At 40.8% G+C, this 14,351-nt stretch overlaps 1 protein-coding gene across 6 annotated transcripts in view; it reads left to right on the top strand.

Moving 5' to 3' along the window:
* Positions 1 to 14,351, top strand: part of SERAC1 (serine active site containing 1) — a 31,013-nt gene that overhangs the window by 1,677 nt on the left and 14,985 nt on the right. For 4 of the 6 annotated variants that reach the window (XR_014562517.1, XM_083732397.1, XM_083732396.1 and 1 more), the window contains exons 2-13: positions 265 to 356; positions 1,924 to 1,960; positions 3,776 to 3,912; positions 4,424 to 4,513; positions 6,538 to 6,669; positions 7,932 to 8,053; positions 9,166 to 9,294; positions 9,986 to 10,099; positions 10,264 to 10,426; positions 11,504 to 11,654; positions 13,557 to 13,698; positions 14,166 to 14,266. Coding sequence is in view for 5 of the 6 variants with exons in the window: in XM_083732397.1 (XP_083588523.1) it covers positions 265 to 356; positions 1,924 to 1,960; positions 3,776 to 3,912; positions 4,424 to 4,513; positions 6,538 to 6,669; positions 7,932 to 8,053; positions 9,166 to 9,294; positions 9,986 to 10,099; positions 10,264 to 10,426; positions 11,504 to 11,654; positions 13,557 to 13,698; positions 14,166 to 14,266 (1,410 nt within the window). In the remaining variant the exon portion in view is untranslated. The remainder of the gene's footprint in view (positions 1 to 264; positions 357 to 1,923; positions 1,961 to 3,775; positions 3,913 to 4,423; positions 4,514 to 6,537; positions 6,670 to 7,931; positions 8,054 to 9,165; positions 9,295 to 9,985; positions 10,100 to 10,263; positions 10,427 to 11,503; positions 11,655 to 13,556; positions 13,699 to 14,165; positions 14,267 to 14,351) is intronic. The other 2 variants (XM_083732399.1, XM_083732400.1) reach the window with 1 other exon arrangement.

The raw sequence follows: 14,351 nt of genomic DNA, 5'->3' as shown, positions 1-14,351 counted from the left end.
TTGGGCTGGTGTGCAACAGTACGTAGAAAAGATAGGGTTTTCTCAGTTATTGCACCAAACCTGTGGAATGCCATCTCAAGGGACACTAAACAGGCACTTTTGCTGCTAGCCTTCTATTGTGCAGTTAGAAAGCATTTTTTGTAGATTGACATGCTTTATCACCATTTCTTCTTTTTAAAATCTATTTTTATTAAAGATTTTCTTGGTTTACAACTTTATCACCATTTCAGACTTTTCTACTTTTCACATTTCATACTTTTACAGAATGTCACTGGCTGCTTATTGTGGGATTTGTTGTCGAAAGATAGGAACTCTTGGTTCAGCCCAGAAGACTGACCAATCATGGAAAGACATCCGTAAGTGCAATTCTATGATTACTAGGTTAATGGAAAGACATTAATCATTATTTTTACTGATGAGTTGTTTCCAGATTGGCTGATCATCATTTTACGGGAAGGTCTTGTTTAAAACAAATAGATGATACATTATCTACAGTCAGCTCTGTTTCAGTTGTAGCCTTTATGTTACAGCATTTTTGGGCACTTGTGAAGAACTTTTTTATTTTCCATTCATTTTAATCTGAAGATATTTTAGTACCTCTAGCTCTGTTGTATTAGGGTTTCGCTGCTTCTGGTTTTATTTATTTTAACTTACACTGTAGTTTTTCTGCTTTGACTTTTCATTTATAAGTTTTAGTTCCTGTTAAATAACTTAGAAATGTCAATGAGTACAAGTAATATTTCATTGTCATTTCTACTTGCCATTGGATATTTTCCATTGTGTATGCTACAGTGGTAGAGGATGGGAATCTTGCCTTTGATCAGGCCATGTTTGTTGGTTCTACATCTGATAATTCGACTAGATGACCATCGTGATCCCTTCCGACTCTCCAATTCTGAGATTCTCTTATCATAGTCTTCATCATGTTCTGCCTCCTACCAGCAGATTTGTGACTTCTTTATAGGTCAACTTCAATCAGCTCATGAATCCTAATTCATAATTTGTGACTTGCTGAATTTAAAAGTATTTTTAAAATACAGAGCAGCTTAAATATTCTTTTCTAATGCAGAAACCTAATGCTAGTGATGGATAAGCTTGCATGTCTCTGAGATACTGCTGAACCATCTGGGGAAAAGGTGAACAATGCTGATTAGAGTCATCAGTAAAAGTTAAGCACCTTAATACAACTTAATCCTCCAAGTACGGACTGATGCTGTTTAAGTGAAAGTAGCTTCTGGTGGTGCATCCCTTTAATCGTGATTAGTAATTTTAAACTTATCAGAATGATGGTAGAAGGAGCATGTCTGTATAAAAAGCAATGAAGTTGCTTCTGTTAATGGAAACAAAAATGACTTTACCATCCAGATCCTATGCATGTTTATGTAGAAGTAAGTCTCATTGAGTTCTTTGAGCTTTATTGCCAAGCAAAGGTGCCAAAGATTGTAGGATTTGTACAAACCTAATTGTGACTTGCCCTTCAGGTAAATGCGTAAGATTGCAGCTTTATATTTTAACTTTTTGTTTTATTTATTAAACATGAAGAAGCAAAATATGGTTACATACAGAATCATAACAGGACACAATCTAAGGCAAATTGTAAAACATAATCATGAGAGCTGCAGCTTTAACACTGTTCTTATATCTACATTAGGTTGAAGCCAGAGAAGGTTAGTTGCTCTTGGTTCGTAACTTTTCACATTGACTTGGGGCCTAAGACTGCAGCCTAAAATAGCCGTACTTAACTCCACCTACCTGGGAGTTACCCCAAGTGAATTCAGTAGGACTTATTTCTGAGTAGACCTGGTTAGGATTGCACTGTAAGGTTGGCTCCACCTGATTACTGTTTATGATGTGATGAATAATTCAATATTTTAAAACGTGCTTTTTTGCATATACAGTGACACACTTTTATTTTATTTTAAGGGAAAATTGCAAAATTAACTGGCTCACTTATTCTAGGGTAAGTTTGAATATGCAAACATCCAAACAGTTAACATTGAATTAAAAAGGAATGTAGATATATGTGTGTGTATCTGTATCTCTGGAAAGTACAGTGGTACCTCTAATTATGAACTTAATTTGTTCCGGAGGTCCGTTCTTAACCTGAAACTGTTCTTAACTAGAGGTGTGCTTTCGCTAATGGGGCCTCTTGCTGCCGCTGCGCCGGCGGCACACGATTTCCGTTCTCATCCTGGGGCAAAGTTCTCAACTCGAGGTAGCTCTTCCAAGGTTAGCGGAGTTTGTAACCTGAAGTATTTGTAACCTGAAGCGTTTGTAACTCGAGGTACCACTGTAATGTCAATGAACTTTTATATTAATTTTTCATCTGTTTGCATGATGTTCACACACTTGTGGTATGGAAGTATGGTTGCGTCACAGGACCTCCAGTTTTTCTTCTTCCCCTCCAGTCCTTGACCCTCCAGAGCAGATGTTCACACACTTGTGGTATGGAAGTATGGTTGCGTCATAGGACCTCCAGTTTTTCTTCTTCCCCTCCTGTCCTTGACCCTCCAGAGCAGATGTTCACACACTTGTGGTATGGAAGTATGGTTGCGTCATAGGACCTCCAGTTTTTCTTCTTCCCCTCCAGTCCTTGACCCTCCAGAGCAAATTGTTTGGGTAGACGGGGGAGGGGGGCTGTGAGGGGAGAGGAGAGGAACCCCACTGTGTGAGCAGATGCTTACTTGTGGCACATCAGATGTTCCCCAACTGTTGTCCTGGCTCCCACACCCAACATGTGAGGAACACTATGAATCCCAGTGTCATCTAAAAATGTGTGTGAAATAGGCTTGGGCAACTTAGCACTGAAGGCCACTTCAGAAGTAAAATATGAGCAAATATACAATGCTGGAGATGTAGTTTTTTAAAGAGATAAATTATTGTCAAATATTGCATGTAATTCATTGTTTGGAAATTGTACCTTCTAATCTTAAAAGTGCCAAAAACAATTGATTTAGGCTTCCTGTTGACTTTCCACTTTGCTTCTTAGCCATTAGCATTTTTCACCTTCCTAGGTTCAAAATGGACATTAAAAAATTAATCAAACTTGCACTTTTAATGCTCATTTTAGGAGTAGGTCAGCTGTGTGTTGCTTACTCCAGTGAAAAGCATTGAACATTCACTGTGCAGTTGAGTGGCATGTGCAAAGTACTTCAACCTTGTGACTGTTCCTTTGCCTCCCTGTTTGGCAGCTGAATACTGTGAATCCTATTGCCAAAGGAACTTACGTTACTGCTTCAATCAAAGTTTGCTCAGACATGGGAATAAGCAGGGGGAAGTGGTGGGTTTGGTGGTAGTTTGCCCTCTTTTGTACTGCTCCAGGCTTCATTGCTGGCAACAGATATCTTGTCTTCTATATTTTAAAATTTGTGTTGGAGATGATCCATCTAAAGTTCCCAGACTGCTGTAAAAGAACTGCTAGGATGTCACAAGATGAATCTGCCTGCTGCACATATGCATGGTTCACTGGTCAGGCCTTTCCTAACCATGATCTGAGTTACTGGATTTGAATGTCACAGGGACACTTGTTTAAGAAACCAAATTAACTTTGCTAAAGCTGGGCACAACAGGGAGAGGTGAGGAGGGAGTGAATGGGCAACAGCTTCTTCCTGGGCTGATAAACCATGGTTTATTGGACCAGATCGGTATGCCTGAACCAGCCCATCATGTTCAAAATTTAGAGAATCATACATACACATGCTTCCAATTTGCATCTTAAGAAAAGTCATTTTTGAATTTTTGTATTAATACTTAAATGATATATTTCTTTTTAAAGTGGTTGCATCTTTGCTATATATGAAGTTCTGGCTTTAAGGAAGTTGTTCTCTTTTGATACCCAAGTGGTACAGCAAGAAAAACTGAAGTCCTACATTTATTTACAAACAGTTTCTTTAGATCCCAGTGAATATCAAGGTAAGAGACCATTGGGCTTTTACGTTATTCAAGAAATAATGTAGAGAACAAAGAGGGGGGAAATAACATGAATTCTATGTTTAATAAAGAGTACTGCAGTGCTGAGATTAGTAGCAAAATTTACTTCACAAGCACCAGGATTTTGCCTAGGTTGAAGAAATGCATCTTCTGACTGGAAGTTTTCTTAGTCTATGTGCAGAGCTCTTAAGAGTGCTGCTGATGTTATGAACATTCATTCCTAGAAGCCAGGGCAAGCAGCCAAGCCCCATTAATCCTCAGTTATACCTGGGAACCAGCCATTGCTTGGCCTGCAGCACTATACACCTGGTGCCATTGTACAGTTTTTCCTGGTTGGCAGGTTTTGTCATAATTGGAGCCCAAAGAAATATGTGTGTGGGAGGGAGAGTTTGTAATAGGGCATTATCTCTATAAGAAATGCGCTTAATATGACAGCAGCCTTTATGTATTGTATGACCCTAACTAAATCTGCACTTTTGTTGTTTTTTAATAGGGATTACTTACCAAGTGAGAAAAGAACTTCACAGAGCAGCAAGGAAAATACTGGAAACAAATGCTAGAATTTTCCGAAGACCATTTGATGGTAGGTTTGATCAAATCTGCTATATCTTAAGAGTGTTATTCCTAGGTTTAGCTATTTAACTTTGCTCTTTGCCTCTGACAATGTCCATTGAAATGCCCTGTCTAGTTCACAAGACAATCATGATGGTGAAGGCATAAAGCCCAGCCTCCTTACTGCCTTGCCTGTTAGCTCTGCCTACATCATTCGCTCCAAACCCAGTTCCTTGCTTTCCTGTTCTGTAGACTGCTTATTGAGTGTTTTCAGTTCTGCCCTAGCTCAGCTAGGTCTGCCTGTCTTTGAATAACTATATTTTAAGTTAACAGGTTTAGCGCTACATAATGGCAAAGCTGTGAACCAGAAAGGTCCCAGTTTCAGTCGCAGCTCTGGCATCAACTCACTAGGTGGTTTAATATAAGCCACTATATCACAGCAAGATGCAGGTGATAATACTGACATGCTGAACAGGATTGTTGTACGGAATATTGCACTTAGAAAACTTTTAAGCACAGCTTATATGCAGAGCATAATTACCGTAAATTTCGCTCTATAACACGCAGATTTTTTCTCCTAAAAAGGAAGGGGAAATGTCTGTGCGTGTTATAGAGCGAATGTGTGGTCCCTGGAGCCGAAAAATCAAGCAAAAATCAAATCGCGGGGCTGCACGCTGCACGGAGAAGCGAAACTTGAAAAGAGGAAGCGGCTGCTTTCCTGCATTCTGCCTCAGGGTCTTACTGCCCACCCTCCTCTGTTTCCTTGCTGTGTTTGCTGAAACGGAACAAAGAGCAGGGAAAGCCCCTCCCCTCCAGGCAAGCTCCGGTGCTGCTGGGGGAGAGGGAGAGAGAGGGGGGAAGGGAGAGAGAGGGGGGGAGGGAGGGGGAGAGAGAGAGAGAGAGAGAGAGAGAGAGAGAGAGAGAGATGGCTGGCTGGCTGGCTTGGGTGGGGGAAAACTTTTGCCTTCCTTTCCTCCCTACCCCTCTCCTGCATTCTTAGCCAGCTGCTTCTCTGCACACCCCTCTCCTGCTCCTTGTCCCTTCTGTGTTTTTCCTTCCCTCCCCACTTAAAATGTGGTTACAAAGCATAGATCCTCAGGATCTTTGCATTGGGTCACCCCAAATTCACCATCAGATCACATAGCATGTCCATGGCTACAGCCTGCCCCCCCAAAATCACGCACCCACTGTTGCCTGGGGCTGCAATGGTGCAAAAATGTGGTTAAAAAGCATGGATCCACATGGATCCTCAGGATCTTTGCATTGGGTCACCCCAAATTCACCATCAGATCACATAGCATGTCCATGGCTACAGCCTGCCCCCCCAAAATCACGCACCCACTGTTGCATGGGGCTGCAATGGTGCAAAAACGTGGTTAAAAAGCATAGATCCACAGGGATTCTCAGGATCTTTGCATTGGGTCACCCCAAATTCAACATCAGATCACATAGCATGTCCATGGCTACAGCCTGCACCAAAAAAATCACGCACCCACTGTTGCCTGGGGCTGCAATGGTGCAAAAACGTGGTTACAGAGCATGGATCCACAGGGATTCTCAGGATCTTTGCATTGGGTCACCCCAAATTCACCATCAGATCACATGTCTGTGGCCACAGCATGAAGCCCAAAAATGATACATCCACTGTTTCATTCAGAATGTTTTTTCCCTTGTTTTCCTCCTCTAAAAACAATGTGCGTGTTATGGTCAGGTGCGTGTTATAGAGCGAAAAATACGGTAATTACACAATAATGGTTTTATCAGTATACATCAAACATAACTGTTTCTTCTGTCCTGCTGCACTTTCAGCTCATTTCTGTGCACTGTTTTTATTTTTATTGGTAAACTGCCTTGAGTCCCTGTCAGGGGGGCAAGGCACAGTTTAAATAAATATGTAATAATTATACTATTGTAGAAATAATGATTCCATCTGTTGAATAATATGCTTTAAAATGTCACTTCTGGAAGAAGTTATCTTCATTTTCTGCTGATAATGCAAAGTTTAATGAACAACTGCAATCATTTGATTTTTATTTTTTATTTTTTTGAGTAAAGAACGCTTCAGTACTTTTGACGCAGATGAGCATGAGTGTGCCTTGTGGCTCCTTGTGAAAAGAAGCCAGTCAGAAGATAAAATGGTCCGATTACAAGCTGTGCAGGAATTAGCCTCCAATTGCTACTGGCATGGTAAGATATTCTGTTATGAAAGCTAGTGTTTTAACTTGTGGCCCTTAACTCACAGTTATTACTATGGAAAGACTCCTCAGGCTAGGGGATAGGAATACAATCTAAGATAAAGTTCTCCTGTGAAGGAGATTTGTGCAGGACAGCATCTCAGTATTTTGTTTTTTAAAATAGGGGTTTTTTTGTACTTATTTAACGCAACATATTTTGTAAATATTTAACTTGGGTTATGCTCACACTAGTGGGTGTACATTGGATAGATTTCCTATATACTGGATAATCACTGCAGCATTTTCATATTTGGCATCCTGTTTAATCTTAGCCTTCAACATGGGATCAACTTCTGAATTATTTACCAGACCTATCATCCTTTATCCTTTTGTCTGCTGTTTATTTGATCAATCTTTATCTTGCTCTTGAAATCTTAAACAAACAAATATGGTTGTGCAACAATATGAACAACCTTGAGGTTGTTCATAGTTGTTGCAATTGGAGCTGATCTGAAAAAATCTCTTAAAAGTATGGCAAGGTGGTTAGAGTGTTGGACTATGACCTGAGGGACTGGGGCTCAAATCCCTACTTGGTTATGAAGCTCACTAGGTGACCTTGGGTTAGTCACTGCCTCTCAGACTAACCAACTTGCAGCATTGTTTTTGGGATTAAATGGGGTGGGGTGGGGGAAGAACCATATATACTACCTTGAGTTCCTTGGAGGAAAAGGTAGAATATAAATGCACTAAATAACTGATTTGTATTTTCATTTTAAAAAATATAAAAGAAGAGGAATATTTTTAGTTGTCTGCCATCTGCTTAGAAAAAAGCTAGCACTGAATATCCAATTTTGACTCGGCTCTATAACCTACCCATTGAAGTCCAATGCTTTAAGGATTATATCAATGTTCATGTGAGCGCCTGGTGTATAAATTTATAAATTGACACGCTAAGTTTAAAAAAACTAAATGTGGACACTAGGGTTTCAAATCAGTGCTGCAGCTATTCCCCACCACCACCCTGAAAAATTGATTATTATTTTTTTTTATCCAATTTGTATTTGACACCTTAGTGCATACAGTCCTTTCCAAAGGATGGAAAGTCTCTTCTTTTTCTGTTCCTCCATACATTGTGAATTACCATATGTCCTCACTTGCATTTATTAATTGCAAATTTGTATTGCTTGCTTACTTGCATGGACTTTACAAAACTTTATAAACAAAGGCAAATATTTCAAGTTTGTTTAAGTCCTAACTCTATTTGTTCTAATACAGATTATCAGTATAGGACAGCTGCCCAAGCAAGTGATCAGAGAACTACTATTGGTTTAGCTCGAAGTAAAGATGTTGACATGCGGTTTTTCCTGCTACCCCATCTTTTACCAAAACAAAAAGATGTACGTATTATGAAATCCAGACTTCACCATTTTTCATAGAAGTATTTTGAAATCTAGTATCTAGGAGTCGACCCATATAGCTGGTCTAACATAATAACTGATTTACATTTTCATCTATGTGGATTAACAACAATTTGAAATCTTAAGAGTTGATTTGACATTTCCTAAGTTAAGGAAGGTATCTTTCATTATCCAGTCCCTATGGCTGATGGTGACTTCAAGATCAGGGCTTAGATTTAAGGGGCAGAGTCATGGTGCAGCCTGGAATGAACAGAGAGAGAAGTGGAGATGGGATCAGGGATATGCCATCCCTGGGAGTGTACAGGCAGGGACACAGAAATGAACTGAAGTCTGTAGGCAAACAGGGAGGAATTCAATGAATGACAAAGGAGGTTGCTCCGTCAGTGCGAGCATTGCTGCTTGCATGATGGAACAATCTCCCCTCTTGTCATCTGGTGTGCTGTTCTGGGGGTTCTCCCCTCCCAAGCCAATTTGGGGAGCTTGAGAGGCGTGCCGGGGGAAGGGGAAGCTCATTTGTGCAGGCCTCAGTTAGTAGGAGCAGTCAGTTGAATCTAGCCCATAGCAGGAAAGGGAAAGATCGAAGGACAAAACACAGTGACATAAAAGATTAATTGGAATGAGTGCAGAAGGTGAAGAGTGGCAACTACTGGATGCTCAGACTGGGGTCTGCAAACTGTCCTGGAAACAGTTGTATTTTGCAAAACTTAGGGCACAACTGAACTGCATGACAGACTGCTCTTCCAGGCAGGCTGGGACATGTCTCCCTAAACTAGCCTTGGCTAGAGCTAACAGTGAGCAGAAACATGTAGAGAAATCCTCATCCTTGTACCACATCTGGAAGTCAGTTCAAATTGCTGTTATTGTTAGGTGGCCCTTGCTGTGCATATTATGGAGGGCAAGATGAAACATATGGAAGCAGTTTCCAAGATATCTAAGACCCATGGCATCTAGGGCAGTAACTTCAATAGCAGTTAGGCACTACATTTTTCTGATGTGAACTGGTCATTTCACACAGTTCATTGTTTTTACATAATTTCCTGGTGCCTGCTGTTGTGGGAGGTGTTAACAGGCGTTTTTGGTTTACATTACAGGCTTGTTATTCAGAAGATGAACTTCTGCTGTTGCTGGCAGCTTTACCTCAGACAGATCTTGACCCATGTGTACAATATTTTACATCATTGGCTTTAAGAGAAAGCAGCCAGACCATCGCTGCACGAAAGGTGTGTTCCTAACTCTAAATATTTTGACAAAAATGGAACAACGCATGCTCTGAGTTACCAATGAAGGTGGAAGAGGCTTGACAGAACAATTTTATCCTGGTGTCTGTGTTTACCTAATCTGTCTTCCAGTTAATGTGTGAAACCATTAAAAAACCACTCTTAAATGTTCTTAAATGTTATGTACCATTCTGTGCTAGCTTGCCTTTTTCCTTCTCACTATTATTTCCAGCTCTGAATATGTTCTAGGAATGGAAATTCCTTGACTCCTGACACACACAGTAACATTCTTAAGGAAATATATTTATTGTCTTGAGAAACAAAGTCAGGATAACATAAAGGCTGGTGATTATTTTTTAAAGAAAAAAATTATCAAAAATTCATTTCCATGTTTAATTCATTTTCCATAGTTTAATAGTTTGGGAGGTAATCTTAATAGCAGAAAAGCTCTGCAGTGCTGCTGGCCTGCCTGTTTTGCTATCTTGCTAACTAGTCCTAGCTATCATAAACAGAAAGCATTAGCCAGTACATCTTATGGAGGCTGGAAGTTGGACCTCTATTCCATTTGCCCCGTCAAGTTACCAAGATGGCCTAATCCTTAAATGCAAATTTTTCAAATCTAGTTGTAAGGAAAGCTTTTAATGTTGACTTCTCTTTTTTGAAATGAATTGAAATACATATTTTTTTATTCCAGGGGGGCTTATGGTGTTTTGGTGGAAATGGGCTTCCTTATTGTGAAAGTCTCAGTACTGTTCCTTCAAAGGCTGTGGAACTCTTCTGCTTACAAGCTTTAGTGCATCATTCCAAGGTAATTCAGTAGCAACACTACCACCTTCTTAAGCCTCTGCAAATAGATGCCTGTTCCCTAGATACAATTTCTATAATGATTTTTATCTGGATGGAAGACAAAACATGTCACAAACTATTTGCCAGCTAAAGATAGTCATGATAGTACTTTCTGCCTAATTTCAGATTCCTAGTCATTGTGATGAAATTGAAGCAAGTGGGGGGCTTCAGCTGCTGCAAAAACTATACCAAATCCGCAAGGATTCCCCCAAAATACAGAGGAGCATCATTCACATAATTGGGAACATGGCGCTTAATGAACAGCTTCATTCATCTATATTTCGTGCAGGTAATAGCAAAGCTTATGGTCTCTGAAAAATGGAGAATTAACGATGAAAGAAACGGGACCCTGTAGCGTTTTCTTTAAAATAGTAGCAGATGCTTTTTATTTTGTTGGGTTCAGTGGGGCTTGCCTCCAGGTAAGTGGGCAGAGGACTGTAGTCTGAGATAATGTGCCAAGTGGTCCGAGGTGAAAGGAATTCATTGCTGGATTATGAATGAACCTTAATGGAAGAACATAATTATGCATAAGTATAGCCTACTAATGTAGGCGACATGTTTCCTTCTATTATTTAACACTTTAAGCCTATTTATACAGTCAGCCGATTATCCATTCTTATCTGTTGAATATCTGATGCATTCTCATTCTGAGAACTGCATATTAAATGGATGTTTAGAAAAGGGTGGTGGTCTCTCCGTGCGCCAATACTGCAGTGATTCCCGAAGTAGGGCAGTTCCCTACATTCTTATCAAATGTGGATATGAAATAATTAAATAAAATAAAAAGATTTAAGAACTGCAACTGGTAAGGCATTTTCATCAGTGGGCTGTGTCAGGTGGAAGGCTGCTTGTTCAAATGCTCCCCTGCAAGCAGACAAGTAGCATATTGGAGGAAGGCTAGGCTGGGCCCTTTTCCCTGATATGCTAGTTCTAAAAGTGCAAGGAGAGTTTTTAAAATAGGGAAATATTTGAACAGGCAACCCCTCTCGCAGACTGATCTTGTTGAGTCCAGAAAAATAAATTTTACTGTGTGATTTCTGCTGCACATATAGACTGACCACAATTAATCTTTGACATATTGAACTTTTTCTTATAAGAACACCTTCAGTGCACCTTTAAATGATGAGCTTGAGAAACAATATCCAGCAGAGCATCACAAGTTTATCTTTTAGACACCAGGAATCTTATCAAACTTGATGGAAACTGTCAAAGAACATACTGCAAAAATCACTGTGTGTGTTTTTGTGTGTGTGTTTCCTACTGTACAGTAGCAGCACTTGTTTCCCTTTTAAAATGTTTAATAAATGGATTGCCCTTTTGGTCAGTGACAGGTGATGATACATATGCTTGCTTGATTCAATCCTAGGTTGGGTTTCTGTACTTGCTCATATGATGAAGTCTCCACGTGTCATGGAATCCTCCCATGCAGCAAGAGCCTTGGCCAACCTAGACAGGGAAACGGTGCAGGAGAAGTATCCAGAAGGAGTATATCTTTTGCACCCACAATATCGAACCAAGTAAGGAGAGAGCTTCCTATATACTGCCTCCTCCCTCCACTACTACCACTTCATTACTCGCAATAAGCCTCTCCATTCTAAAGTTCACCCGTTTCTCTGTGGATAGATTCCTCTCAGGGCCGGATCATAAATGCTTGCTCCTTACATGATGGCTTGTAGGTGAACATTGGCATGTATGAAAGGTACCTAAGAGAAATTGTATCTGGAGAAAGTTGCTGTGCAGCTATTCCATTTGACCCTACCTCATGTACCCTTGCAACAGACATGCACATGTCCAACCCTGCTTTGGAAAGGCTTAGGAAAAAATATGTCTGCCTTTATGACTACCCTGTAACCAGGGACAGCCCACCTGTGAGGCAAGGTGAGGAAACCGCCTCAGATTGCAGGATCCACAGAGGCATCGCATCCAGCCTCCAAAGAATGCCTTGCCGTGGTGGCAGTAACAGCTGCAGTGCACTCCTTGGAAGCCAGGCCTGCCTCTTCAAGGCTGCCTCTACAGTGGCCTCTTGACAAATAGGAAGCACTGCTGGTCTCCTCCCACCCTTGTTCCTGATGTATATATTTGTTTTCCACTTGTTCCTGTTGTAGATCTTCACTCATCCTTCTTTCCAGATGGACCAGCACCATTTTGTGGTTCGCCTCCGGTGCAAAAATGTCTTAGTCCAACACTGCCCATACCATTTATTCCTCATAGCTTCTCTGATGGTGGACAGTACTTAGTGGTGGATAGAGTGAGAAAGAACTCTAAACATATTAGTGTGAGTGCAATCCTATGCATATCAACTTGGAATCGAGTCCCACTGAATTCAGGGGGGATTTCCCCAGAGGAAGTAGATATAGGATTACAGCCCAGATTGTTCCGTTTCACTCCATCTTGGGGCAGAAAATGTTCCTCCTAGTAGAATACATCCTGCAGTTGTTACGAAGTTCCTTTGTCTCATTGAAAAGAAAGGTTCTGCAATGCAATGTTTTAGTAGCAGGCTCCAGTACAGAGAAACTTTAGGTATTCCTTAATTTCCTTAAACTCTAGGAAGATTAGACACAGTCTTAACCATATATGTAAATCTCACTAAGGTCAGGAGTTTGTCACCTTAGCTAACATTTTCTGGATTTGCCCTGCTGGTTCCAAGGACCAAGTACTTGCTGTTTTGGGGAGCAGTGTAAAGCTATTTAATACGTTGCAGCTTTGGGGAGTGTAGGCTGTAGAGAAGCAAGTGACAGGGAGCCCAGGGGCTGAAAGAATGGCACAGAAGACTTTTGAAGAAAAAGGCAGAGGAGGGGGAAAAGTGAACCCAGAAGGGGCAAAGAAGCTTCACAACACTTAAAATCGGTCTGGGATTGTGTACTGTGGAGGGTGAGGGGTGAAGATAGGAGTAGTGAGGTGGTTAATCAAAATACCAGGTGGCTCAAAAGAAGTGTCTTCTAAGCCTAGAATCTGTAGGGCTCAGTCAATGTATGTAGAAACTAGCTGACTGTACAAAAGTAAAATTCACATTTGCTACTGTGCTTTAGCATGTGGCCCTCAGAAGGTTGCCCAGAAAGGAATGTGGCCCTCCAACTGTAAAAGGTTATTCATCCGTGCTCTAGATTATAATGGGAGAATTCTTCCATTATGGCCTTTTCTATTGCTACAGCATTGCAACTGTGTCAACCATAAGGCCCCACTGAGGGCCCCAAAATACATTTTGCTTCTGCCCATTTTAGCTTCACAACAGCTCTGTGAGGTAGGTTAGGTTAAGAGCGAGTGACTGTAAGCTTCACGACTGTGTGGAGATTTGAACCGCGGTCTCCCAGCTGTTATTCCAAAACTCTAACCTGTACGTGTGATTTGGTAGCAGTTCTTTGGATGCCGGCTTCTAGTAATGCATACTCCCTTTTGCAACTTCTTATTTCCACTACCAGTGAGCCCATTAAAGCTGATGTCCTTTTCGTTCATGGTCTTTTGGGAGCAGCATTTAAAACATGGCGGCAACAGGACATAGAGCAGCCTGCTGCTGAGAAGGAAGTAGATACGGAAGACGATTATACAGAGTGCTGGCCAAAGGTATGGACAATGCTATTTTTCTATGTAAAGAAGTGGCAGAACTCACTATGAAAGCTTCCCTTGTTCTCTTATAATGGCAGTGGCGCCCACCTGAGAGGCGCCCATACAGAGATTTAGTGGCACACATAACTAATCAACCATCCAGAATGACAACAGTGCTGTGGCCTGGAGTGAAAATGCTTACACAGGTTTTTTTGGGGGGGGGTGTACTGTGGTGGGGATACCTTGTATGCTAACACTGAATTAATGTTTTTTAAAAGAAAAATGAGTTCAGATTATAAGACATCTAGCAAACTACTTCAGAAAGAAGCTTCAGTTTCAAAAGAGCATACTCTATAACCATACTTTACTCTTCCAATTCACTGTCTGTCTTGAAAAAAGATGACTAGTTTTTATTTCAGTGCCTGAAACCCAATAACTTTTGTGAATCCAATATTCTGTCTTGTTTTCCTATATTCTCAATGTAGACATGGTTGGCATCTGACTGCCCGTCACTTAGAATTATATCTGTGGAGTATGATACACATCTGAGTGACTGGAGAGCAAAATGTCCTGTGGACAGCTACAGGTAAAAAATGGAGGGCACACAAATGGGATGGGAAGTAGAAACTGTGTGATTATACCGAGGCAGACATGGCGATTTCCATTTCTGC

This window comes from Podarcis gaigeae (assembly GCF_964106915.1).
Source record: "Podarcis gaigeae genome assembly, chromosome: 3".
In the NCBI taxonomy this organism is placed as follows: Eukaryota; Metazoa; Chordata; class Lepidosauria; order Squamata; family Lacertidae; genus Podarcis; species Podarcis gaigeae.
This window is presented reverse-complemented; position numbering and strand designations above follow the sequence as displayed.